Source organism: Myotis nattereri (assembly GCF_964212035.1).
Source record: "Myotis nattereri genome assembly, chromosome: 20".
NCBI classification, from domain to species: domain Eukaryota; kingdom Metazoa; phylum Chordata; class Mammalia; order Chiroptera; family Vespertilionidae; genus Myotis; species Myotis nattereri.
This window is the reverse complement of record NC_138096.1, coordinates 5,776,482-5,804,128: the sequence shown is the minus strand read 5'-3', so window position 1 is coordinate 5,804,128 and position 27,647 is coordinate 5,776,482. Positions and strand designations below refer to the sequence as shown.

General features: G+C 49.7%; 1 protein-coding gene across 1 annotated transcript in view; it reads left to right on the top strand.

The window, feature by feature from the left end:
• Positions 1–27,647, top strand: part of DNAH14 (dynein axonemal heavy chain 14) — a gene marked incomplete at its 3' end in the record, with an annotated part of 134,599 nt that overhangs the window by 87,330 nt on the left and 19,622 nt on the right. The window contains exons 53-67 of the mRNA XM_081114519.1: positions 645–842; positions 2,851–3,012; positions 5,793–5,984; positions 7,443–7,624; positions 7,898–8,006; positions 8,847–8,972; positions 11,676–11,770; positions 12,911–13,070; positions 15,408–15,539; positions 16,166–16,261; positions 18,515–18,655; positions 20,304–20,519; positions 23,359–23,589; positions 24,420–24,541; positions 27,107–27,363. Coding sequence (XP_080970645.1) covers positions 645–842; positions 2,851–3,012; positions 5,793–5,984; positions 7,443–7,624; positions 7,898–8,006; positions 8,847–8,972; positions 11,676–11,770; positions 12,911–13,070; positions 15,408–15,539; positions 16,166–16,261; positions 18,515–18,655; positions 20,304–20,519; positions 23,359–23,589; positions 24,420–24,541; positions 27,107–27,363 — 2,419 coding nt within the window. The remainder of the gene's footprint in view (positions 1–644; positions 843–2,850; positions 3,013–5,792; positions 5,985–7,442; positions 7,625–7,897; positions 8,007–8,846; positions 8,973–11,675; positions 11,771–12,910; positions 13,071–15,407; positions 15,540–16,165; positions 16,262–18,514; positions 18,656–20,303; positions 20,520–23,358; positions 23,590–24,419; positions 24,542–27,106; positions 27,364–27,647) is intronic.

The window sequence follows — 27,647 nt, the reverse complement described above, 5'->3', positions numbered from 1 at the left end:
TTTAAACAGACATGTACAAGACTAATTACAAGGAATTAAGAGTTAGAAAATGGCCCCGGCCGGTTTGGCTCAGTGGATAGAGCGTCAGCCTGTGGACCAAAGGGTCCCGGGTTTGATTCCGGTCAAGGGCACGTACCTTGTTTGCAGGCTCCTCTCTGAGCCCGGGGGCCTGGTCGGGGCTGGTGCAGGAGGCAGCCAGTCGATGTGTTTCTCTCACATCAATGTTTCTCTCTGTCTCTCCCTCTCTCCTCCACTCTCCCTAAAAACCAATGGAAAAAATATCCTCCGGTGAGGATTAAAAAAAAACAAAAAATTTAGAAAATAGAATTAAGCCAAAAATGCAAAAGCAGATCATTCCACCATCAAAACTATTCCTTCCTAGCCTTTCCCACCCCATAAGTGGCACCACCATAGACCTACTGCGCTAGCCCAAAACCTGGAACCCCTCATCCTTGACACCTTTCAACTCCCTCCCCACATTCAGCTTGTCAATAGTATCTCTCCCCAAAAAGTCTTAAAACTAGTCTACGGTGTTTTTATTGTCTAAATTTCTAGCACATCTAGACAGAAAACTATGCAGGGAAAGATTCCCAGGATATCACATAGGGATCACGTGTTTGGATTATTTTTTTTTTCTTCCAAAGGTTGGCATAGACGGATGCGGGAAGGAGACGTGTACGATCTTGGCCTGCTACTTGATGGACCACAAACTCTACCACGTGGCTGTGTCTCCGAACTATTCCTACGTGGAATTCAAAGAGGACTGTAAGAAGGTGTTTGTCCAGGCAGGATTAGAAGGGACCCCCACTGCTCTGGTCTTGGCTAATTTAAGCCTAGATCAGGTAAGTCCTTTTTGTCTTGATTACTTGTTGAAGTTTGATATTTAAATAGTCCCCCCTCCATTTAATATTTGAAAAGAAAATAATTATACGTAAGCCTATTATTATTCTACCATCATCGAGGCTCTTTGCTACTCTCTGTTCTGATCCAGTTATAGCCGTAGAGTTTGTACATCTGTAATCATGGTGCATAAACATTACAACCAAAGCATTTTAGCTTTATAATTCTCATTTTAATTGAGCAAACATGGGTGTTTGGCAGTTAGAAGTAATTTATCTCTGTAGATGAAGTTATCTGTGTTTTTCTTTAAAAAAAAAAAAAAGCGCTCTGGTCTGTATGCACTCTCTGCCCACGTGACCTGCAGTGGGGTGTGGGTGAGCCCCGGGGGGTCTTATCTAAGGGACACATCGGCTTACAGGTGCTGGGAGGCGGGGAGCCTGCTGATCACAAGGGCTGCTGGGAAGTCACAGGGGGCATTGGCATGGTGGTGACTGCAGGCCATCGTCTAGCCCAGTGGTTCTCAACCTTCAGGCCCTTTAAATACAGTTCCTCCTATTGTGACCCAACCATAACATTATTTTCGTTGCTACTTCATCACTGTCATGTTGCTGCTGTTATGAATCGTCATGTAAATATGTGATATGCAGGATGGTCTTAGGCCAGTGGTCGGCAAACTGCGGCTCGCGAGCCACGTGCGGCTCTTTGGCCCCTTGAGCGTGGCTCTTCCACAAAATACCACGTGCGAGCGCACACGTACAGTGCGATTGAAACTTCGTGGCCCATGCGCAGAATGACCCCTGTGAAAGGGTCGTTCGACCACCAAAGGGGTCGGGACCCACAGGTTGAGAACCGCTGGTCTCGGGCATGCGCTGACCTGGGGGCTGGTGACAGTTTGAGGTCCCCGCAGGCCGTGTGGCCAGCAAGGTGGGTGCCCGGGCAGCAGGACCGCAGACAAGCTGACCTCACCTCTGGACCAGTGGGTAACCCTTAGCGTTTCGTGAGCTGCCGTGGTTCTCAGTGCGACTCAGGGGAGATGGAAGCAGCTGGCCCACCCCGCTGTGGCCGCTCCTGGAGCCCGCCTGCCCCGCCAGGCCCGCCAGCCCCGCCGCCCTCCCCTGGGCGGACGGACCGTCCTGTGAGGCTGAGGAGGGTCCTGAGCAGCCAGTGGGGCTCAGAATGCTTTTTTTTTTATTTTTTAAGAAATCTTGGGTTTATTCTCAAAACCAAAACATTCACCCTTTTATAGCTCCTCTGGTAGGTAGATACTGTTTTCACCTTTTCCACCGGGTCTGGAGCCCCTTATGGAGATGAACTGGGTTAAAGGACCAGTCCTGTTCGTGCAGCATCCAAGCACAAACGTCGATGAATGGAGGCGGGCTGGGAGCTGCCGGGCCAAGTCCCTGCTGGGTTCATTGTCATTCCTGCCCCCTCCTGGCCCCTCCTGGCCCCTCCTGGCCCCTCCTGCCCCCTCCTGGCCCCTCCTGGCCCCTCCTGGCCCCTCCTGCCCCCTCCTGGCCCCTCCTGTCCCCTCCTACCCCCTCCTGCCCCCTCCCGCCCCCTCCCGACCCTGCAGGGCCCGGTGCTGGCATTGCTACCAGGACCCACGGCTGCTTCTCTCGTGCCTGAAGCAGTGAGTGGGTGGGTGAAGCTTATTAGACCCGGGGGAAAATATTTCTTGATGGGTTCAAATGAACAGAAATCAGTTTTGTCTTAATGAATCTCAGTTCTCCTTAACCAGCGGTTCTCAACCTGTGGGTCGTGACCCCTTTGGCGGGCGAATGACCCTTGCACAGGGGTCGCCTAAGACCATCCTGCAGATCAGATATTTACATGACGATTCATCACAGTAGCACCATGACAGTGATGAAGTAGCCACGAAAATAATGTTATGGTTGGGTCACCACATGAGGAAGGTTGAGAACCACTGCCTTAACCCCCACTACCGCCTGGTGTGTTCCGAGTGGAATACATGGATCCTTTCCCCGCGCGGGTGAAATGTGTTCCCCACAGGAGGCCTTCCTGGAGGACCTGAACAGCATCGTCAGTCTGGGGGACGTGCCTGACATATTCGAAAAGGAGGAGCTGGACTCGCTCGCCCTGCGGATCCGGTCTCTGGCCGAAAAGACCGGCTACGTCGACAACAAGCAGGCTGTCCTGTCCTTCTTCCAGAAGGTACCGTGGCGCACGCCAGCTTTCCCAGCGCCGTGGGAGGTGGGCGCGGACCGCGTGCGTCGTTCCCGTGTGTGACGTTCAACGTGGGGGACCTTCTTGAGTTCTTTCAGGGAGTTTTCAGAGCTGACGTGGCTGCCAGCCCTCCACACGGGCCCACAGGGCTCTGAGGCCTGGGCCTCGCTGTCATTGGCTGGAAAAAGAACAGCTGGCGGTCATGACAAATGAGATCCCATGAGGATTTCTTTTTGTTCCTTTTTTTTTTTTTTTGAGAGAGGGAGAGAGAGAGAGAGATTGGTTGCCTCCCACACATGCACTGACCAAGGGCAGGGAGTGAACCTGCGACCCAGGTACAATCCCTTCACTGGACTCGAACCTGCAGCCCTCCGACACGCAGGCAGGCGCGCTGACCATTTGGCACACTGGCCAGGGCCCCGCTGTGATTTCTCACGCTGAGATTCCTTCCCAGCCGAGGAGGCTTGCATCTCGGTCATGTTGGCAACAAGGGTGGACAGGCAAGAAACAGGAATGTTTTCCTCTCTTTGAAAGAAGCCTGACATTGGCCAGGAGGCCGTGGGCACGGCAGGAAGCTGGCCAGGAGAAGCGGGCGGTGGTCAGCAGGGACTCGGCAGGCGGGTGGCCGTGAAAGGACCAGTTTGAAGCGAGGTGTGACCGACGACCGAGGCTTTCTGACCGGTGGCCGGTGACTGACCGGTGGCTTGGTGAGCAGGTCGACGTGGCTGCCCAAACCCCAGAGTGTCCGCTGGGGAAGCTTGTACACAACACAGGTCAGCTTATTTCTGGTGCCAGTCTCTAGCTCTCATGGAGTCATAACTGAACCGGGCAACCCTCCATTCCTCACCGGGCGCTTTGTGATCGGTCACAAGAAGAAGATGTAAAAGGTTCCAGACATGCCCTGACCGGTTTGGCTCAGTGGATAGAGCGTCGGCCTGCAGACTGAAAGGTCCCAGGTTCGATTCCGGTCAAGGGCATGTACCTTGGTTGCGGGCACATCTCCAGTGGGGGGTGTGCAGGGGGCAACTGATCTATGTTTCTCTCTCATCGATGTTTCTAACTCTCTATCCCTCTCCCTTCCTCTCTGTAAAAAATCAATAAAATATATTTAAAAAAAAAAAAAAAGATTCCAGGAGCAGCATCCACCATTGAGAGAGAACGTCGTCTGAATGGCTGCTTCGATTGAGTTGTGGATTTTTTGTTTTATTTTGTTTTAAATATGTTTTTATTGATTTCAGAGAGGAAGGGAGAGGGAGAGAGAGATAGAAACATCCGTGATGAGAGAGAATCATGGATGGGCTGCCTCCTGCACGCCCCACACTGGGGATGGAGCCCGCAACCAGGGCATGTGCCCTGACCGGGAATTGAACCCTGACCTCCTGGTTCTTTCTCATCATTGATGTTTCTCTCTCTCTCCCGCTCCCTCTCCCTTCCTCTCTGAAATCAATAAAAACATTTAAAAAAAAACACACAGAGGAGCTCTATGGGAATTGCCATTTCCTTTGGGAGGGTGCTGGTCGTGGCAGGCACGCCGCGCACAGTGGGTCAGGCACTCCGCGCACAGTGGGTCAGGCACGCCGCGCACAGTGGGTCAGGCACGCCGCGCACAGTGGGTCACGCACGCCGCGCACAGTGGGTCAGGCACACCCCGCACAGTGGGTCAGGCACGCCGCGCACAGTGGGTCACGCACGCCGCGCACAGTGGGTCAGGCACTCCCCGCACAGTGGGTCAGGCACTCCGCGCACAGTGGGTCAGGCACGCCGCGCACAGTGGGTCAGGCACGCCGCGCACAGTGGGTCAGGCACGCCGCACACAGTGGGTCAGGCACGCCGCGCACAGTGGGTCAGGCACTCCCCGCACAGTGGGTCTGGCACGCCGCGCACAGTGGGTCAGGCACTCCCCGCACAGTGGGTCAGGCACGCCGCGCACAGTGGGTCAGGCACTCCCCGCACAGAGGGTCAGGCACGCCGCGCACAGTGGGTCAGGCACTCCGCGCACAGTGGGTCAGGCACGCCGCACACAGTGGGTCAGGCACTCCCCGCACAGAGGGTCAGGCACGCCGCGCACAGTGGGTCAGACACTCCCCGCACAGAGGGTCAGGCACGCCGCGCACAGTGGGTCAGGCACTCCCCGCACAGTGGGTCAGGCACGCCGCGCACAGTGGGTCAGGCACTCCCCGCACAGAGGGTCAGGCACGCCGCGCACAGTGGGTCAGGCACTCCCCGCACAGTGGGTCAGGCACGCCGCACACAGTGGGTCAGGCACTCCCCGCACAGTGGGTCAGGCACGCCGCGCACAGTGGGTCAGGCACGCCCCGCACAGTGGGTCAGGCACGCCGCGCACAGTGGGTCAGGCACGCCCCACACAGTGGGTCAGGCACTCCGCGCACAGTGGGTCAGGCACGCCGCGCACAGTGGGTCAGGCACGCCCCGCACAGTGGGTCAGGCACGCCGCGCACAGTGGGTCAGGCACTCCCCGCACAGTGGGTCAGGCACGCCGCGCACAGTGGGTCAGGCACTCCCCGCACAGTGGGTCAGGCACACCGCGCACAGTGGGTCAGGCACTCCCCGCACAGTGGGTCAGGCACGCCGCGCACAGTGGGTCAGGCACTCCCCGCACAGTGGGTCAGGCACGCCGCGCACAGTGGGTCAGTCTCGACTCACTAAGGAAAGAATTGACACGAGTTTTAAGTGGCATGTTCAATGCGATATATTTTTTCAAAGCAATGGATTACATTTTAACAGCTTATATTTCCATTATGTTTCAGAGAATACGTAAAAGTTTGCATATTTTTATGATCGTGAGTCCCACGGGACCTAACTTCCGCCAAAACTGCCGCGTATATGCGTCTATGATTAGCTCCTGCACGATCGACTGGTACGAGAGGTGGCCGGAAGAGGCGCTCCTGGTGGTAGCCAACTCTTTCTTGAGAAAAAATGTGGATTTAGAGAACAGAGAGGTAAATATAACTTCTTTTTTTAAAAAAAAAAAAAACTAATACAAGGGAAGCTTTCCATTTATTAACAGAATCTGAGAGTATCATATTTCTGAACAGCTCTGAACCCCAGACGGACAGAAATGGGCAGCTCTCGGAAAAATTAGAAAACAAGTCAAGTGTTTGTCTGGCCTCTCGGTCCATGTCCTGTCTCATTTGCCCCCAAATTCATCTTATTTCAAAGATGCTCAGATTCCTCGTCGCCCGGGTCCCCTCACTCTCCTGCCCTCGGGGTGAACAGCAGGTGTTCATGCAAAGCCAGCCAATGGGAACTCTTTCTCTTCTGCATTTTGCGTTTCGCTGACCAGACTCTCCGCTAAGGACGCTGCAGCATCTGTGTTGCTCAAACTCCAAAGCAATGAGAGCCCAAGCCGCACACACACACACACACACACACACACGCACAATCAGCTCCGAGTTTATGAGCAACACATAAATGAGAATCTTTTGAGAGTGACTCCCCGGAAGATCCCACGGGGTACAGACAAAGGAAGTTGTGGATGCACAGAGCCTGAAGCTCGGCAAGACCTCGAAAGGGGCCCGCAGCCTTACCTGTCCGTGTGTTCGAGGCAGGTAAAGGCCAAGGACACGAGGGACGGGTGGAACCCGGAAGAAAACGCAGCTGGCTTTAACGCAGCGGTTCTCAACCTTCCTAAGGCCGCGACCCTTTAATACCGTTCCTCATGCTGTGGTGACCCCCAATGTCATTGTTACAAATGGAACATCATGAAAGCACAGTGATTCATCACAAAAACAGTATGTGATTACATATGTGTTTTCCGATGGTCTTAGGCGACCCCTGTGAAAGGGTCGTTCGACCCCCAAAGGGGTCGCGACCCCCAGGTTGAGAACCGCTGCTTTAACGTGGCCAGGTGGTTGGTTGGCGAGACTTGGCAGCCGGGAGATGGGCAGCTACGACTCGGTTACATCTAAGTGACAATTCCCTCCAGAGCTCAGCCGTGGGGACTCGCTTTCCATTCTTGTTCCGCTCACCTATGTATCTGTATGTCCTGTGAACCCCTACGTTCTTACAGGTTTGTTTTACTCAAGGGAACCGAGTGTCCTGCTAGGGATGATCTACCTGAAGGAAGATGAGAGCGGGAGAAAGCGCCGTAAACGTGGACCCTGGGCCACAGGTCCCTGACTCCGTGGGTGGCCAGAGCAGGAACGCGGGCTCAGCCCAGTGAATGGAGTCTGGCGTGTCACTGATCATTGGCCACAGCGCTGCCTTGTTCACTCTCGTACCATCCCAGCTATTAAAACTCATATGTTCGTGGTCCCACCCATCCGGGGCCTTTATCTACATCCCCACATCTCAAAAATGGTCAACTATTTCAAGTTACAGAGTTCAGTCTCCTCTTTTTTTTAATGTATATTTGAATTGCTTTCTCTTAATTCTTAAAAAATGTATATATTTTTCAGAACTTAACGGAAAAACTTGCCCCCGCGTGTGTCCAAATCCACCGCAGTGTGAAAGACTTGAGCACAAAATTCTTCCAAAAAACCGGGAGGCGATATTACGTGACCCCCCGAAGCTACCTGCGATTCATGGACACATTTGCCCACATTTTGAGGTCACGCGAGAAAGAATTGCAAACCAAGAGGTGAGACTTGGAGACCAAATCAGAAAACATGTTTATTTTTTCTGTTTCTGTTTCAGTAGACGTTGCGTCGGCGCTTTTATTTGTAAACACAAACACAAGACCCGCCCGTGCGTCCCCGACTGCGGTGTTTGATCGGAATCGCATTAAACCTCCATATCGGTTTGGGGAGAGCTGGTGTCTTCACCGCGGTGCCTTCCGGCCATGACCACGGTGTATCTTGCTTTGCTGATGTTTTGTCATAAACGACCCCTCCCCATCCTTTCCCTCCTTCAGGGATCGCTTCTACATGGGCCTGTCCAAGATCCTGGAGGCCAGGGCTCTGGTTACAGACATGCAGGAGGAGCTCCTGATTGTCACCCCTCAGATAGAACAGAAAACAAAGGTAGGTTCCATTTGAAATCTCGTTGTCAAGCTCTGATAGTTTAGCACAGAGGAGCGTTGCGAAAGCTCACTTTCTGGTTTGGACACCACATAGCTGTGTAATCTCTCTTAGTCCCAATTTCCTTCTCTGTCAAGGGAGGGGAACAGTAACAACAGTGATAGCAAAATATTAACGTCATTATCCTAGTTAATAAAAGCCTAATATGCTAAGTGTCCGACTGTTGGTTCGACCGTTCGACCAGTTGCTATGACACGCACTGACCACCAGGGGGCAGACTCTCCAACCGGTAGAGTTGCTGGGGGCCGGCCGATCGGGACTGGGTGAGACAGGCCAGACACGCCCTGGAGCCCTCCCGCGGTCCCTCCCCGGCCACGATTGTGCACTGGTGGGGTCCCTCAGCCTGGCCTGTGCCCTCTCGCAATCCGGGAGCCCTCAGGGGGATGTCGGAGAGCCGGTTTTGGCCTGATCCCCGCAGGCCAGACTGAGGGACCCCACTGGTGCACGAATCCATGCACCGGGCCTCTAGTATTTTTATATTGAAACGTGATGATCAGTATCTAACTAATGGTAAAAACCTCAGCTAGAAAAATTCCCTAGTTATTCGTCATCTGAAATGTTCTGTGGTCACGGGCAGGCTGCCCAGTATTCTAAAGTCATTACGTGCGTTGTATGAAATGATGTTTAGCGTAGTCATCTTTGTTAGTCTATTAAACAAAGATATTCCAAGCTGATGTTGATCATTTTTTACAGTAACGAAATGGGCTATTTGAAGTTCTCTTTTTTAAAAAAAAAAATCTCTCTCTTAAAATTCATGCTAAGAAGATTTATTTGGTTCATTAGGAAAAAGAAAACTTAATGGAAAAGCTACAGAAGGACTCCCAGGTAGTGGAGAAAGTCCAGATGCTCGTTAAACAGGACGAAGAGATCATGGCAGAAGAAGTCAGGATTGTGGAAGAGCACGCTCAGGTAAAATGAAAACAATAACCAACAGGGGTCACTTGAAGATTTGCAAAATTATTCCCGAACGCCCCCATTTAAAGGTCGGCTAACTGCTCTTCAATATACACGGAGTGGCCAGGTGATGAGGACCACCCCATCAGTACTTCACTGACTCTTCCAAAAATACTGACTATTGAGAACTTCCTAAGCAAATACTCTCAAGGTTTTATTATTATTTGCATAAGTAATTCACTCCATTATACTGATGGGGTCGTCATCGTAATCTGGCCGCTCAGTGTATATAGTGCCCCAACTCTGGGTACTTTAAATATTTATCCCAACAAACGTTTCCTGAGTAGCTATTCTGTGTGGGACGCGATGAGTGAAATAGGGAGCAGAGGCCCTAACCGGTTTGGCTCCGTAGATAGAGCGCTGGCCTGCGGACTGAAGGGTCCCAGGTTTGATTCCGGTCAAGGGCACATACCTTGGTTGTGGGCACATCCCCAGTGTGGGGTGTGCAAGAGGCAGCTGATCGATGTTTCTCTCTCATCGATGTTTCTAACTCTCTATTCCTCTCTGTAAAAAAATCAATAAAATATATATTTTTTTAAAAAATGCCACGTGAGGGTCCCAGGGAGGTACCGGAACCTCTGCTAGGCCCCACCCCACCCCCCGTGAAGGGGCTATGTGGACCCATACATCAATGTGCGCAGCTTAACTTCAGTCTTTCATTTACTTAGGCCAAAGGAAGAGCGATGTAGAGGAATCAAGGGGTCGTGTTCATGGGTTTTCTCCCATACCACAGGGCTAATCTGGCTTCAGTGGCAAATCCAGGTTTTGTAGGACCTGAAGCTTATACAATTTTGAGGCCACATTTTTTTGATTTGTTAAAATATGTTTTTATTGATCTTTTAGAGAGAAAGGAAGGGAGAGGAAGAGAGAGAAAAATCGATGAGAGAGAGAAACGTCGATCTGCTGGCTCCTGCACGCCCCCCCAACCCCCCCACCGGGGGTTGAGCCAGCAACCTAGGCATGTGGCCTGGCCGGGAATCGAACCCATGACTTCTTGGTGCATGGGAGGACGCTCTACCAACTGAGCCACACCAGCCGGGCTGAGGCCATATTTTTTAAAAGAATACAAAATTACTAGTGCACAGTTAGACATGGAAGTGAATATTTAGAATAAGTAAAGAAACCGAATAATCTACAAAATTTTAAAAGCTGACCATTTTTACAAACATCACACAATCTAGAAAAATAACAATATTGTTCAATAATTCACTGCCTTAAACACCCCCACAATATCTTTTTCCTGCATTTTTCCACTGCATACCCTGTGACTGCTTTTTCGTATGGAAATGATTTTGTAATTTCATTTTCAATAGAAATTTTGGTATTGTCGATTGGAACGCGTTTTTCATATGGATAGTTTTCTTAGAAAAGTTTATTTCAGCTTCATCACTTATTGTTGATAATGTCATGAACATTTTTATCAGTATTGCTGTCAACTTTGCTATAAACAGCAATGACATTTCAAGATTTCTTGCCTAGCAATTAATCTTAAATTCTCTTTGCATTCATTAACCTGTTTTCCATCAATATCTTCATTATAGGTGTGTTTTCTGATTTTCATATTTTAATTAATGTCAATATTTCTTGCAAACTCAGCCGGGACCTTGAATTTTTCCAGTGTGATTATAGGATGCATTCTTCATTTTGACACACAATCACTTTTAACATCCCTCAAATTTTTGTCTTATTTGTAAATAACAGTTAAAATGGTAAAAAACCTTTCACATATCTATATAAGGAATGTAATTTTTCACTTACATTATTGAGACATTGAAAACATCTTGATTATTACCTAAAACCCCAGGGATTTTAAAGAACTCTTTTTTGCACAACACCCATCAAAAAGGGGAAAATTCAGCCTGGCCAGTGTGGCCCAGTGGTTGGGCATCAACCTATGAACCAGGAGGTCACGGTTCGATTCCCGGTCTGGGCACATGCCCGGGTTGCGGGCTGGATCCCCAGTGTGAGGCGTGCAGGAGGCAGCCGATCCATGATTCTCATCACTGATGTTTTTGTCTCTCTCTCCCTCACCCTTCCTCTCTGAAATCAATGAGAACATTTTTTTAAAAAGGGGAAATGTATGTGCTGTGTTATCAGACGTCCTCAGGAAGGAGTGAGCTTCCCTTCTGTGTGGCTACCAGTGGAAATCTGACCGTGTGCTTACAGTTGTCTACATCTAACGAACGGAAGGATCCTCCACAGCCTGACTCTGCGTCCAGGCATCGTAACCCCTGCTTCTCCTCCGCAGCCTGGAGCTGAGCGCTGTAGCACACGTTCCCCTTATAGCCCGCCCTCTGGCCCCGCGCCCGAATGCCACACGCCAGGAAAGTTGGAAGTTTCTGGAATTATGCCTAGGCGTCGTCCTATTTGAGATAGGTTTACACTTGTTTGTAGGGAAAATAGCTAATCCTATATAATAAAAGCGTAATATGCAAATTGACCGAATGGTGGAACAACCAGTCGCTATGACGTGCACTGACCACCAGGGGGCAGACGCTCAATGCAGGAGTGAGGGGTCCCGGACTGCGGTGAGGGCGCAGGCCAGGCTGAGGGCCCCCCCACCCCCAGTGCATGAATCTCATGCACCAGGCCTCTAGTAAATAATAACACAACTGCATACCCATTCATATGTATCTGGGGGCTTCTGCCTTCTTGCAGACAACGGCCAACGAACTGAAAAGCGTCATGCCAGCTCTGGAAAAGGCCACCCTGGCTCTCAATGCCCTGGATAAAGCCGATATCTCTGAGTTGAGGTGAGTCATGTACCTCTTCCTTTTGAGTTGAGAAAGCTCCGACTAAAGCAGCGATGGCCAACCTTTTGAGCTCGGCGTGTCAGCATTTCGAAAAAACCTAACTTCACTCTGGTGCCGTGTCGCATAGAGACATTTTTTGATCTTTGCAACCAGAGTAAAACAAAGGCTTACATTTTTGATATTTATTTTATATATTGAAATGCCATTTAACAAAGAAAAATCAACCAAAAAAATGAGTTTGCGTGTCACCTCTGACACGCGTGTCGTAGGTTCGCCATCACTGGACTAAAGCAATAAATACCTGGCAAAAGTCACTAAGTCCACATTCAAGTTTAGATGGCCCTTTTTACCTATCTTGGAGGTTTTGGGTTTTTTTTCAATTGTATATTACGTGTGATATCTACCGTGCCTAATCCGTGTTACGATGCCATCGACCGGAAGGCACGTCAGGATTGTGTGCTGCCGGGGTGCGCCCTTGGTTATAAACCCAACCGCGGTCTCAGAGACGTAGAAACGTGCATCCTGGAGTTGGTGAGGTGCTGTCTTGCCGAGACCCCGGGCAGAGAAGCCCCAGGGCCTGTGTACGTGCCTGACCTGCGGTTCCACAAACCAGAGGGCCCTGTGCTGCTCCTGCCGCCAGGTTAGCGGTGGGATTGGTGAGGGTGGAGCCCTGCACGTCGGTGCTGCACTGCCGGCCCTTGCCACCAGGTGGCGCTATGGGGAGCACTTCCACTTGTGCCCTTCCCAGGTGCGAAAGGCAACAAAAGAGAGATTCCTAAGAAATACAAGCAGCACCCTAGCTGGTCTGGCCCAGTGGATAGAGCCTCAGCCTGCGGACTGAAGGGTCCCGGGTTCGATTCCAGTCAAGGGCGCTGCCCGGGTTGTGGGCTCGATGGCCAGTAGGGGGCATGCAGGTCATAGGTTGCCTCTCAACCACTGAGCCACCGCCAGCCGGGCAAGACACCCAAATTTTTAAAGACACGCAAATAATGAAAAAAATAAAAGCTATGTATCGGCCATTAGTTCTCCCTATTGAAAGCGCTTGTTAAAAGAATCTGTATGTGTTGTCTTCTGAGATTGTTGACAGGGCGCGTGTGACTTTCCTCGTGAAGCTGACGAGTGTCTCGCCGTCTGTTGCAGAGTCTACACGCGCCCCCCTAACCTGGTCCTGACCGTCATGAATGCGGTCTGCATCCTCCTGCAGAAGAAACCTACCTGGGCTACGGCCAAGCTACTGCTCTCGGAGACTGGCTTCCTGAAAAAGCTGGTTCACCTCGACAAGGACCGGTTACCCGATAAGGTAAAAAGCTGCTCGCCGATGACTGCATCCGGGGCACGTTTGCATTAACAAACCAAGGGAGTCAAACAGAAGCGTTAAAATCAGAATCCTGGCCCGGCTGGTGTCGCACCCAGGTTGAGCGTTGACCTATGAACCAGGAGGTCACATGCATGGGTTGCAGGCTCGATCCCCAGTGAGGGGGGGTAGAGGGGTGACGGAGGCAGCTCATCAGTGATTCTCTTTTGCCCAAATCATAGCAGTCACCCAGGGTCGTTTTGGGGGTTCCATTCAGAGGTCATTGTTCCACAGGGAGCTGTGGATTTGGTGTCTCCATGGGAGGAGGGGAGGAGGGGGTCTGCCTGCGCCACCATCCTGAACCTGGTCCCTGAGAGCTATTGTTATGGGTGCGTCAAAGGATTATGTACAACATGCGGCCGGCACTGTTCTGAGCACTTGTCAGTGCCGACGTGTGTGGGAGGAGATGGGGGCAGATTGGAGCACAGAAAAGAAATCAGAGAAAGTAAGGTCGTCTGGACACCTCGTGAAGAGTTTTTCTGGAGCAGATCTGATTCAGAGACTTGCCCGGCTGGTGTGGCTCAGTGGTTAAGAACCAGCCTAAGAGTCAGGAGGTCACAGTTCGATTCCCGGTCAGGGCACAGGCCCGGGTTGTGGGCTCGATCCCCAGTGTTGGGGGGTGCAGGAGGCAGCTGATCAATGATTCTCTCTCATCATTGATGTTTCTCTCTCTCCCTCTCCCTCTCCCTTCCTCTCTAATAAATCAATAGGAATATAGTTAACAAAAGAGAAGGCTGTGGCTTTACTGTAGGATGTCAAGAAGGATGATAGCAGGGCCAGAGCCCTGAGCGAGCAGTGGGGTGAGGGCAGCATAGAGTGGGGCCCTGCTGGACAGGTGAGACTTGCAGGAAGAGGAAAGGGGGAGCAGGGTAGGCAGCGAGTTACAAGGCCCTGGGCCCTGGCACTGTAGGTAGATGGATGCACAGGAGAGCCAGATGCCACTGGTGTGGCCCCGATCCAGGTCATGTGTGGCCACCAGAAGCCAAAAGAGGCAAGAAGCAGATTCCTCTCTAAAGCCCCCAGAAGGACATCCAGAAGGTTGTCTGGAAGGGCGTCCGGTCTAATTAGCATATTACGCTTTTATTGTGATAGATAGGAGCCCCAATAATAAACCGAGGGCAGGCTGCCTGCATCCCTCAGCTGAGTGGTTCTGTCCTGCTTGGGGGGGTTGGGGGAGGAGGAACCTGAGATTTCTTCCTGACCACGGCCCCCAGAAGTAGATGAGAAATACTGCGGGCTGTCTCCACCGTGGGCTGTGCCCTTTCCACACAGTGGGTCTATCGCAGTGGTCGGCAAACTGCGGCTCGCGAGCCACATGCGGCTCTTCGGCCCCTTGAGTGCGGGCGGCTCTTCCACAAAATACCGACTTCTGCGCATGGGCCACGAAGTTTCAATCGCACCGTCCGTGCGCGCCCACACGTGGTATTTTGTGGAAGAGCCACACTCCAGGGGCCAAAGAGCCGCATGTGGCTCGCGAGCCGCAGTTTGCCGACCACTGGTCTATAGGCGTGTGGCACAGCTAAGCGAGAGGGTGACCTCATGAGCCCCAGGGTGCCCCGGGCCATGCCCCCCCCCGCCGTTGGCCGGCGAGACCTCTGAGCAGGTGTGTCCAGCCCATTCCCCTCTTGGGATCCCCAGCCCCTCACCCCTGAGGCCCACAGGAAGGAGATCTCAGACCTCTGCGCACCCCAACTTGTGCAAAGCCGGAGAAATTTAACGTGTTCTATTTTTACTTTCAAACGGAGCTCCTCTTTTAAAAACTGTAGCGAAGGCCCTGTAGCAATAACAGCAGCGACACGATGTCTGCACTGGGGGCTTCCCCCTCTGGAAAAATCATTGGTACGAGAGCCAGTTTGTGCTGAGGTGTGTGTGTGGGGGGGGGGGGGTTTGTTAATCCTCACCCAGGGATATTTTTTTCCATTGGTTTTTAGAGAGGGTGGGAAGGCGGGGGGAGAGAGAGAGAGAAAAGAGAGAGGGGGGGGAGGAACATGGATGTGAGAGAGAGACATCGATTGGTTGCCTCCTGCGCGGGGCCAGGGACCAAACCTGCAACCAGGTCTGTGCTCTGACCAGGAATCAAACCCGAGACCCTCCGGTCCAAAGGCCGGCGCTCTAACCACTGAGCCACCAGGCAGGGCTAGCTAGGTATGTGGTTTTCCTCCTGCCCGGGAGCAGCCGGGTATTTCTGCCGGGAGATAAGATTTCACCCTAAGGCGGATGAGGGAGGACTTCACATCCAGAATCGATCTTTCTCACGTGACACCCCGCTTACGCTCTCTGCAGGTGTTCATAAAGCTGAAGAAGTTTTTAACCTTACCCGACTTCCACCCCAAAAAGATCGCCCACGTGTCTGTCGCCTGCTGCTCCATGTGCGAGTGGATCATAGCTCTGAACAACTACCACAACGTTCGGAAGGTACGCCTTTCCCTCCCAAACGTCCAAAGCAGCTGGGAAGCGACGCTTCGCACAGACTAAGTATCCAGGAATACTGTTCATTTAACAAGACGCAAGTGAACTTGTCGGGAAAGAAATACGCAAGGACACACCCTGTAATCAAACACAAGCCAACGCGCACAGCTATCAAGCCCTCCTGTCCAATTCCGATCTTTATGGCAGCGATGCTGCTCTTTCATGTATTTGTTTTACTATATTTCGCCATATTAAACTATTTTATATTCCTTCTGTACACGTAATTCTCGGCAAGTTCATCCTAAGGGTTGACACTTATAAATGTCTTTTAAACAAAAGTGGCGTTTCAGCCCTGGCTGGTTTGGCTCAGTGGATAGATTATTGGCCAGCGGACTGAAGGGTCCTGGGTTCGATTCTGGTCGAGGGCACCTGCCCGGGTTGCAGGCTTGGTCCCCAGTAGGGGCGTGCTGTAGGCAGCCAATCAGTGATTCTCTCTCATCATTGATGTATCTGTCTCTCCGTCTCCCTTCCTCTCTGAAATCAATAACAATATATTTTTAAACAAAAGTGGCATTTTTTAAAAAGTGAACTTGACTTTCTTAACACTCAAATGCTGTGACGTTCCTTTTAAGGTGGTGGGCCCGAAAGAGATCCAAGTCACCGAAGCCCAGAACGTTCTAAGAATTTCACAACAAAGGTTGGCAGAAAAACAAAGAGGTTTGCAGCTGGTAAGACATTTTTTTTACCCGTTAAACTGTCGACACCTTTATGAACTAGTCAACAGCATCCGGAAAGAGTCATCATCTCAGTAGATTTCATAAGTTGAAGATAAAATGGGGATGATCATGAAGGTAGTAAAGGCTTAATTACGATGAAACTAGAGGCCCGATGCACAAAATTCGAGCAAGAGTCGGCCTTCCTTCCCCCCGGCTGCTGGCACCAGCTTCCCTCTGGCACCCGGGACCCGGACTTTCCTCTGGCCACCGACAGGCATCTGGGATCGGGGCAGCCCCAGCTTTGTCCGGAAGATCGTCCGGTCTAATTATCATTTTACACTTTTATTATTATAGATGATGGAAAATCTAAATGTTACCTTAAACATAGGTGAGCAGACACATTGTTTTTCTAATAATTTGGGGGTAGCTGTGATAAAAAGTTGGGAGACCACTCGGCCAAAATACCATCATCCCTTACCCTGGTCTACTCGAACGCCCGCGTGACTTGTTCTCCTGTTCACCCCCCTTTCTACAATTTAATTTTATTGGGGTGAACACTGGTCAGTACGATCATACAGGTTCCAAGTGAAACATGATCTGTGTATGGCATTGTGTGCCCACCACCCGAAGTCAAATCGTCTCCCGTCACCATATATTCGGCCCCCTCCACCCTTTACCACCCCGTCCCTCTGTTGTCTGCGTCTGTGAGATTCAGTTTTATATCCTACATATGAGTGAAATCAAACGGTTCTTCGCCTTTTCTGACTGACTGACTTCACTTAGCAGAATAGTCTCGCGGTCCATCCGTCTTGTCAGTAATGGCGTTATTTCATCTTTTCTTACGGCTGAGTAGCATCCCATGGTGTTTGGGTACCCCATCTTCTTCATCCAGCCCTCTATCAAAGGACACTTTGGTTGCTTCCATGTCTTGGCCACCATGAGTAGAGCTGCAATAAACATGGGGTGTCGATACCTTTGCCAATAACGTTTTCCGATGTTTCCGGTGGAATCTCAGAGGAGGGACTGCTGGGTCCTACGGTAACTCTTATTCTTCATTATTTTTTGAGGAGCTTTCATGCTGTTCTCCAAAGTGGCTGCACCAGTGACATTCCCACCAGCAGGGACTGAGGGTTCCTTTTGCTCCAAAACCTCTCCAACACTTGTCGTGACTTGTCTTGTCGATAATGGCCATGTTCGCGGGGTGAGATGGCATCTCGTCGTAGTTTTTATTTGCATTTCTCTGATATATATTGTACCTGTTGGCCATGTGTATGCCTTGGGAGAAGTGTCTGCTCAGCTCCTCTGCCCCTTTTTGAATGGGATTGTTTGTTTGGTGTGGAGCTGTATGAGTTCTTTATGTATTTTGCATATTAACCCCTTGTCAGAGCTGCTGTTCACAAATATCTTCTCCCATTTGGTTGGCTGCCTTTTCGTTTTGTTGGCAGTTTCTTTTGCTGGGCAGAAGCTCTGCAGTTTGATATAGTCCCATTCATTTATTTTTGCCTTTTTTTCCCTTGCCTTTGGGGTCAAATTCATAAAATCTTCTCTAAGACCCAGGTCCATAAGTTTAGTACCTGTGTTTTCTTCTATGTAGTTTATTGAAGGTGGCATTTAAAAAAAAAACAAACTTCAGCCCTGCTGGTGTGGCTCAGTGGTTGAGCGTCAACCTATGAACCAGGAGGTCATGGTTCAATTCCCAGTCAGGGCAGATGCCTGGGTTGCAGGCTCGATCCCCAGTGGGGTTCATGCAGGAGACAGCTGATCCATGATACTCTCTCATCGTTGATGTTTCTATCTCTCTCCCCCTCCCTCTTCCTCTCTGAAACCAATAAAATTCTACTTGAAAAAACAAAACTTCAATATCAAGGGATTATTTATTTAAATATTGCAGTGTACATTTTTATTGGTAAAATAGTGTATCTTTCCTGGAAGATTTTCCAGGATGTGAAAATGAAGTGGTTTACACACTATCCTTCCTTCCTATATAATAAAAGGCTAATATGCAAATTGTCTCCTTGAGAGTTCAATCGACCAGGAGTTCGACCACTCGTTATGACGTGTGCTGACCACCAGGGGGCGACGCAGAATGAAGGAAGGCCCCGGCCAGCAGCCGGAAGGCCCTGATCGGCCTTGATCACCAGCCAGGCCTGGGGACCCTACCCGTGCACGCATTTCGTGCACCTGGCCTCTAGTATTTCTATGAATAGAAATAAACTCTTGAGGCAAAATAAGATTAATCTCAATAATAAATTAACTGTCTTTTAGGTTGAAGAACATTTGCAGGTTTTGCGTGCCACCTACAGAGATATCGTTGCTGAGAAAGACATACTAGCAGGTCGCAGACAGCTCGCCATGAGGCGCATGTACTGTGCGTCTGTGCTGCTCACCGCCCTGGGAGATGAGAAGGTGTGACTTTTGTTGGTCTTCTGTCTCCTCCATTAATTTCTTATGCTTGTCTTCAAACAGGGGTAACCGACCCCAAAGATCAGAAGTTGTTTCGCTGGTCCCTAAGGCATCAGCACACCTTGGTGCGATGCCCAGTAAAACTCTGTGTCAGGTTCTCTTTTCTGGCACAGGAACAACCCGGGATGAATGTATCAGAAGGGATGGGGCGAAAGGGGGTGGGGTGGGGGGGCGCCAGGAAGGGAAAAGAGCGTTTTCTTTTGTTCTGCCTGTCTTTTGACCTTTTTCACCTTATCTTATTATTTCTCTTCTAACTCATCTTCTTTGTCTATCCTGGAATCCCTAGTGAGCCAAGGAGGTTTAGTCAGATCTCAGCTCTCTCAAAAGATGGTACAGAACCCTCAACATCATTTTATTTTATTGATTTTTATTTTTTACAGAGAGGAAGGGAGAGGGATAGAGAGCCAGAAACATCGATGAGAGAGAAACGTCGATCAGCTGCCTCCTGCACACCCCCAACTGGGGATGTGCCCGCAACCAAGGTACATGCCCTTGACCGGAATCGAACCTGGGACCCTTGAGTCCACAGGCCGATGCTCCATCCGCTGAGCCAAACCGGTCAGGGCCACATCATTTTAATTTAGTTGGTTTAAGCAGAGCAGTGGTGCTCAACCTTCCTAATGCCGCGACCCTTTCATACAGTTCCTCATGTCGTGGTGCCCCCCAATTTCATTGTTACAAATGGAACATCATGAAAGCATAGTGATTCATCACAAAAACAATATGTGATTATAGATGTGTCTTCCGATGGTCTTGGGCGACCCCTGGGAAAGGGTCGTTCGACCCCCAAAGGGGTCGCGACCCACAGGTTGAGAACCTGAAGTAGAGACCTATGAGGGAAGACTCCTACAGGGCAGGCGGAAGGAGGTTATGAAGTTAAGCCCAGCAGAGGGAGAGCACATCCCTCTGTCTATGTCCTTGAGAGCCTGTATGTTGAGCGGTGGCCGAACATCAGCGTTAGCCCAGGTGTTCAGCTGCCGGAGGCCGGGGTCTTGGCCAGGGCGCTTCATTTACCGACAGTTAAGCACAGGTCGAGGGAGGAGGCCGCACAGCCAGGAAGCGTGGGTTCAGACCCCAGCCACCCAGCGAGAGCTTTGTGAACTTGAGCAAGCTGCCTAACTTCTCTAACCTTCAGCTTCCTCCTCTCTTAAAATGAAGTCAGTGGCTTTTATTTAACGGGATATTGAAAGAGTCCAGTGAGATTTTTTTCAAAGTAAAATGACTATCAGATAAGTGAGGAGTTAATAAATATTGGACATTATTATTATTGAACGCCATTAATAACATAATATGATTTGTTTTTTAATTGCCCTGCTTTATTACACAAAGGATTTGAAACGCCTGTCCATCTTAGCGAATATGATCCCGTCGGCAAATCCAAAAATAGGACTCGTGTTCCCTTAAAAAAAAAAAAAAAAGTGTGTGTTTTTATTTTAGCCATGATTAATTGTACTATGCAACCACAGCAGGAGAAGAGGAATAGGAATGGCAATGACTGATCCAACTGGGGGGGCCATTTAATTTCCAAAATGTCTCGAAATAGTAGATTTTATAGTAAAGACCAGTAACTCATTTTCATTTTAACATTTAGACTCGATGGCAAGAAACAATCGATCAGATAGACAGCAAGTTGGAAGGGATTGTGGGCGACATCCTGATTTCAGCAGCGTGCATTGTCTACAGCGGAGTATTAACAGCAGAATTCCGCGAGCTGATTGTGAATGAGTGGGAGAATCTTTGCACTAAAAACAACATTTCTTTGTCTTCTCACTTTTCTTTAATTGAAGTCATGGCACAAACACAGCAGGTACTACCATATCTATTATCCAGTTGAGTGGCTTTATTGTTGATTTGAATTTTTGCATGTGCATTTATTTGGCTTGGGTCTTTCCCCCAAATCATCTTGATAAATGAAAGTACTGAAGTCTGTTCTAGGCCTTAAATTTTTTTTTTAAGTTATAGTTTTAATTCCTCAATTAGTTACATCTACTATTTCCCAATCCTTTGGGCAAAAGTCACAAAATACATTTTTTCTCATGGCAACACTGTCTAATAAATATAGCCAATTTCTTTCCCTGAAAATCCTTTCATTAATAAATTGGTGAACTTATTAAATCACAGGTAGTATTCTTAGAAACAGCCAGGATATAGACCTCACATTTATTAATTTATCAATAGATATTTATTGTCTACGTAAGTTCCAACAATGGTATCCCAGAGAGTAATTTTAAATTGGTTCCCCTGCTGACAACTCAACTTAAACTGACCATCCAACCTACAAATTCTCAGAAGCAATTTGTTTTTATAACACTAAGAACAAATTTAAACCCAAATAAATCAATAATTACATTAAATGTAAATGGTCCAATTAAAAGGCTAAGCTTATAAGACTATATAAAAATGTAAACCAAAATACAAAGCGGAAATCATATGTTACTTAGAGAAGACACATCTAAAACACAAAGATTGATTATGGTAAATTTCCTCCCCATTTTCTATAGATTATGTTTTTAAAAAGAGAGCATAAACTTGAATGCAAAAAGGGATTGCTAGAATTGTGTAACCATGTGTTACAACACAGTAAGCATTGGCTTAAGTCTTCGAGAATGCGTTAACAATTCTAAATTTGTTTGTACCTAATAACATGACCTCAGATTCATATAAAACGAACGTTAAAAGAACTTCATATAAAAATGGACAAACCTGCCATCGTAGCGAGCGATTTTAAGACTCTTCTTTCTGTAACCCGTAGGAAAAGGTCACAAAAGTCGGTAGGAATAGAGAAGATTTGCCCAACATGATTAACAAATGAGTAATGGGCACAATAGGACTCTGCAGCCCACACCTGCAGGTGACACATTCTATGCAAGCACACAGAGAGCTTTGCCAAAGTTGGCCTTGTAATGGACCACAAATAAAGTTCAGCAAACGTCAGAGGATTTCAATCTTATGGTGTCTGATCAAAGCGCAATTAGCTAGAAATCAGTAATTTAAAGTTTCTTTGAAAAACCCGATATTTCTGAAAATTAGGAAATATACTCCTAAACTAATCACAAGTCAAAGAAGAAACCAGGATTGGAAAAAAAAAAAAATGAGCATCAGTGAAAGTTTTTCCTTTGAGATTGGAAACGCGACAAAGGGTTGGCTCTAAGCACCTACTCAGCTCGAGACCAGAGATCCTAGACTGTGCAATAAGGCAAGAAAAAGAAATTAAAGCTATTAGAGGAGTTGGGAAGGAAAAAAACAAAAAAAATAGGAAATTTTTTTTTTAAAATATATTTTATTGATTTTTTTACAGAGAGGAAGGGAGAGAGATAGATAGTTAGAACCATCGATGAGAGAGAGACATCGATCAGCTGCCTCCTGTACATCTCCCACTGGGGATGTGCCCGCAACCTAGGCACATGCCCTTGCCCGGAATCGAACCTGGGACCCTTCAGTCCGCAGGCCGACGCTCTATCCACTGAGCCAAACCGGTTTTGGCAAAAGTAGAAAATTTTGAAGGTGTTATGTACCTAGGAAACTGACGAGAATAGGTAGATATACCGTGAGCATTCCCGAACGTTTAGCCAAGTTTCTGGAATTAAAGTCAGTATGCAAAAACCAATGGCGTTTCTCTACACCAGCAACAAATAGCCATGTTTTTAGGTGCCATTTCTATAGCATCGATATGCATTATCCAAAAAAAAAAAAAAAATTTGTATAAAACTATAAAATACGGAGATAAATTTTAAGAAACCTGAACAAATGAAGAGTTATACCATGTTCATGAACTGGAACACTCAATATTGGGAAGTTGAAGTTCCATAGATCAGTTTTTCCAAATTGATATATCGATCCCAAGTACAGTGGTCCCCCCTGTCAGCAGGGGATGCCTGGAACTGCAGATGGTACCGGGCCCTGTATATACTGGTGTGTTTTTCTTTTCTTTTCTTTTTGTACTTTGTTTTTATTGTTGACACTGTATTGTATTACAGATGTCCCCATCCCCCCACCTTTGCCCACCTCTATCCAGCCCCCCGCCCCAAATTCCCTCTGGCCATCAGCACACTGTTGTCCGTGCCCATGGGCTATGCATATATGTTCTTTGGCTAATCCTTTCACCTTCTTTCACCCAGTCGCCCCTCCCCTCTGACAGCTGTCGGCCTGTCCCATGTTTTTTTCTATATATGCACACCTTTTCACTGAAAGGAAGCCCATCACGGCTTCTCTCTGGCACATCTGAATTGCCAGCATCACTACTCTTTTTTTTTTTTTAATATATTTTTATTGATTTCAGAGAGGAAGGGAGAGGGAGAGGGAGAGATAGAAACATCCACGATGAGAGAGAATCATGGATCGGCTGCCTCCTGCACACCCCCTACTGGGGATTGGACCCGTAACCCGGGCATGTGCCCTTGACCGGAATCCAACCCAGGACTCTTTAGTCCGCAGGCCGACGCTCTATCCATTGAGCCAAACCGGATAGGGCCGGCATCACTTAGGGGCCGTTATGAGGTCAAATAAGGGCGACTTGAACACCAGCCCAGCAGGACCACGCCGGTGGATCCGGGCTGCAAGCGACCAACGGGCGGGTACGTCCTGTAGGTATTAACCACGTTGAAGAAGTTCACAAAACAATGAACGCATCCGTGGTCTCATTCCAGATCCGCCAGTGGCATCAGCAGGGGCTGCCTCTTGGTCAGTATTCGACGGAGAACGCCATCCTGATCCAGAACGGCCTGCCCTGGCCTCTGCTGATTGACCCCCACGAGCAAGCATATCACTGGATCCGCCAGATGGAAGGGCCGCGGCTGCAGGAGCGCTCCATCCGGGACAGCGATTACATCAGGACGATTGAAAAAGCTATGCAGGCAGGAGGGAGTGTCCTCCTGCAGGTATGTGTGCCCCCAGCGGCCGGCGTCCCTCGTCCCAGGCCGCGGACACACACATAGTATGCACTGAGCAAAAAGCCTGAGTGAGGCCTTAAAGGAAGTAGCAGGTCAACTCCTTTGGGAGGAAAGACATGCATCTATTTGGTGAGAATGTCCAGCTCTCTCAGGTCTGTCTTTTCCTGGTGTCCAGATATTAATACATTGTATGCGGGAAACGTATATATACGTTTTAATGTTGACTATAGTGGTAGAGCTCGGGACACGTATTAATACGTTTTTTATAGACTAGCGGTAGAATGCGGGTAACGTATAAATACGTAAACTAAAGTTATCGTAATGTTACTGAACGCTGCCATTTGCGCAAAAAATTAGCAAAAATGGCCTGCGCCACCTGTTAGCGCGCAATAAAAACTACCCGCAAACAATGTGTTAATAAGATTCGTATATATGGGAGTGGGGTGGGAGGGCAATGGGGGGATATGGACACACATGCAATACCTTATTCCAGCGGTTCTCAACCTTCCTAATGCCGCGACCCTTGAATACAGTTCCTCATGTTGTGGTGACCCCCCGTTTCATTGTTACAAATCGAATATCATTAAAGCATAGTGATTAATCACAAAAACAGTATGTCATTATAGATGTGTTTTCCGATGGTCTTAGGTGACCCCTGTGAAAGGGTCGTTCGACCCCCACAGGTTGAGAACCGCTGCTTAGTCAATTAAAAAAAAATGAGAAAAGAAAAGATTCGCATTTCTTAAAGCTGTGTCTTTTCCACCGATTCATTCTGTGTAAGATGAACTTGTTTAACTCCCATCTATGGGGTTTTTCAGGATCTCCCTGAAACCTTGCCTGCAAATCTGAAGGGGATTTTGAAGAAGGACATCTACCAGAGAAGAGGCCAGTCTTTCATCCGGGTCAATGATTCTGAGATTGAATATAATTCCAACTTTAGGTAAGGTCCTAGTCCACTGAGCCAAACGTTTCTGTTTTCTCAGACCGTCGCGTCGAAGGTCCTGTTTCAGCCCTGATAAGCGTCTCCTGGGGGGGAGAAGCGAGATTGCATTTTGAATGTTCTTCTTTTGTTCGTGTTTTCAGTTTCTGTGGCTTGGCCCTCAGTATACAGAACAGAGAATGAATTGTTGTTTATTCACTCATTGCACACTGATATTTTTCCACCTGTGCCTGGCGAAGCGTGTGGTCTCCACGAGGTTTTCAGAAACTGCGCAGGAAGGACAGCAAGCGGGAGGAGGCCTGGCCCTACCTGACCCACGGCAGCTTGATTTGGTCCGTTAGCCCCGTGGCCAGCAAACTGCGGCTCGCGAGCCCCATGCGGCTCTTTGGCCCCTTGAGTGTGGCTCTTCCACAAAATACCACGTGCAGGCGCACACATACAGTGCAATTGAAACTTTGTGGCCCATGCATGGAAGTCGGTATTTTGTGGAAGAGCCACACTCAAGGGGCCGAAGAGCAGCATGTGGCTCGCAAGCTGCAGTTTGCCGACCACTGCGTTAGCCTAACCAACAGGCAAAGCTTCCGCTCCCATTGAAAAAGACCGGTGTTTGATATCTAGAGCAAGAAGACAGAGATCTTTGCTGGGCGGATAAAAACATTGCATCCTGTTCCAGGCAGTAGTGACTCCCACCCACTAACTTCCGAGCACAGCTGTAGAGTCTCATTTAATTACCACAAAAACACAGTTCCCATGGGAAGCAGACAGTTGAGTTGTAGGTCGTATGCACTCTCTCCATACTCAGAAAATTGCTGGGTGAGGGCGTAGCCGGCAAGGAGAGGTTGCTGGGTGAGGGAGTAGCCGGCAAGGAGAGGTTGCTGGGTGAGGGAGTAGCCGGCAAGGAGAGGTTGCTGGGTGAGGGAGTAGCCGGCCAGGAGAGTTGCTGGGTGAGGGAGTAGCCGGCAAGGAGAGGTTGCTGGGTGAGGGGGTAGCCGGCCAGGAGAGGTTGCTGGGTGAGGGAGTAGCCGGCAAGGAGAGGTTGCTGGGTGAGGGGGTAGCCAGCCAGGAGAGTTGCTGGGTGAGGGGGTAGCCGGCCAGGAGAGTTGCTGGGTGAGGGGGTAGCCGGCCAGGAGAGTTGCTGGGTGAGGGGGTAGCCGGCCAGGAGAGTTGCTGGGTGAGGGGGTAGCCGGCCAGGAGAGGTTGCTGGGTGAGGGGGTAGCCGGCCGGGAGAGGTTGTTGGGTGAGGGGGTAGGTGGCCAGGAGAGGTTGCTGGGTGAGGGAGTAGCCGGCAAGGAGAGGTTGCTGGATGAGAGAGTAGCCGGCCAGGAGAGGTTGCTGGGTGAGGGAGTAGCCGGCCAGGAGGGGTTGCTGGGTGAGGGAGTAGCCGGCAAGGAGAGGTTGTTGGGTGAGGGGGTAGCCGGCCAGGAGAGTTGCTGGGTGAGGGAGTAGCCGGCATAGAGAATTCGAGGACGATTGTAATGAGCCCTTTCCCGGAGCTTTTACCTTCTTTCCCGGCCTTGGGCAGACTGGCTCCGTCTGCTGCTGGCCCCTGGCCCCCTCTCACCCTTGAGCAGGGCTGCCAAGTCCTCACGCCTTAGGGTTCTGTCTCCAGCCTCCTCCCACATCCACCAAAGCACGTTCCTCAAGCGATGTAGTAGGTGTCCCTCAACAAAAACGGATCCCTCTACTTTCTTAAAGCTCTGAGTTTAACGAACTTCAACAAGATTTTTCCCAACGAGGACCTGCAACCCCTCCGCTTGGTGGGCCTCTCCAGAACGTGGCTTCCTGCAGAACACACTCAGGAAAGCTCCGTGTCACCCATCCTCTCCCCCTCGCTGAACACCATGCCATGGATTAGGCAAAGCCCTGGAGATGCTAACGTGGCAGCGTTTTCCTGAATCGACAGCCTGGTCTGGTCTCAGAACTGGGTGTCTGGGATGCGGTAGAGGCCTCCAGATTGGCGGGCAGACGGGCAGCAGAGCCCATCCTGTCACTTTCTGGCCACGCGTCCAGGGCCACTTCCTTAACCTGAGTCGCCGCTCACCCCCGATCGAGAGGAAAGAGGATTGTCTCCGCTCCGTCGGGTTGCCATGAAGTCTGACCCCTCCTGACTACGCCACCGTCTCCCAGCTTGTCACCAGCCGCCTCCCTCTGCACACACTGCTGTCCAGAGAGCAGACAGACTTGTCCTGTTAAGAACAAATCCTGTCACCACTCCTCTACTTCAGACCCCTCCGCCGGCTTCTTACTCCGGGGAAAAACCAGTCTTATCGTGACCCACGGGCAGGTCAAAGCGCCTACTGTGTGGCATTCGTCTTTACTGTGTCCTGAATTGCCGGCCAAATGTAGTACGAACATCATGCGTGGTTGCGTGTTTAAAGTCCTGCGTAGCACATGTCTCCACAGAGTACAAACTCGCAGAGAGCCACCTCGTGTACAAGGTAGAAGAGCGCTGAAAGTGAGCCTTGTTTACTTCCAGGAGAAATACCTTTTTCATTATTTAAAAAAAAAAAGTGGTTTCATGTTCCCCTTCGGCTAACCTTCGCTGAAACCTTTCTCGTGTTCCAGGTTATACTTATCGACAGAAATAGACAACCCGCACTTCCCTCCTGCCGTCTATAACTCCGTCAGTGTGGTCAACTTCACCGTGACCTTCCAGGGTCTGCAAGATCAGTTCCTGTCCACCATCGTCACACACGAAGTCCCTCACCTGGAAAACCAGCGCTTCCAGCTGCTGGAGAGCATTTCCCTGGACGCGATGACTCTTGAAGAACTGGAGGAAAAAACGCTGAATTTGCTGGAGAACACAGAAGGCAAGTTACGGCGTTGTTGAGTGGCGCCCTGGCCGGTGCGGCTCAGTGGGTAGAGTGTCGGCCCTCGGACTGAAGGGTCCCGGCTTCGATTCCGGTCAAGGGCCAGGTCGTCCGTTGCAGGCTCAATCCTTGGCCCCGGTTGGGGCGCGTGCGGGTGGCACCCAATCGATGTGTCTCTCACATCAATGTTTCTCTCTCTGTATCTCTCCCCTCCCTTCCACTCACTCTGAAAATCAATGGTAGCCTTTGGTGAGGATTCACAAAAATGTGCATGTAATTCAGGAACAGCCAAATGC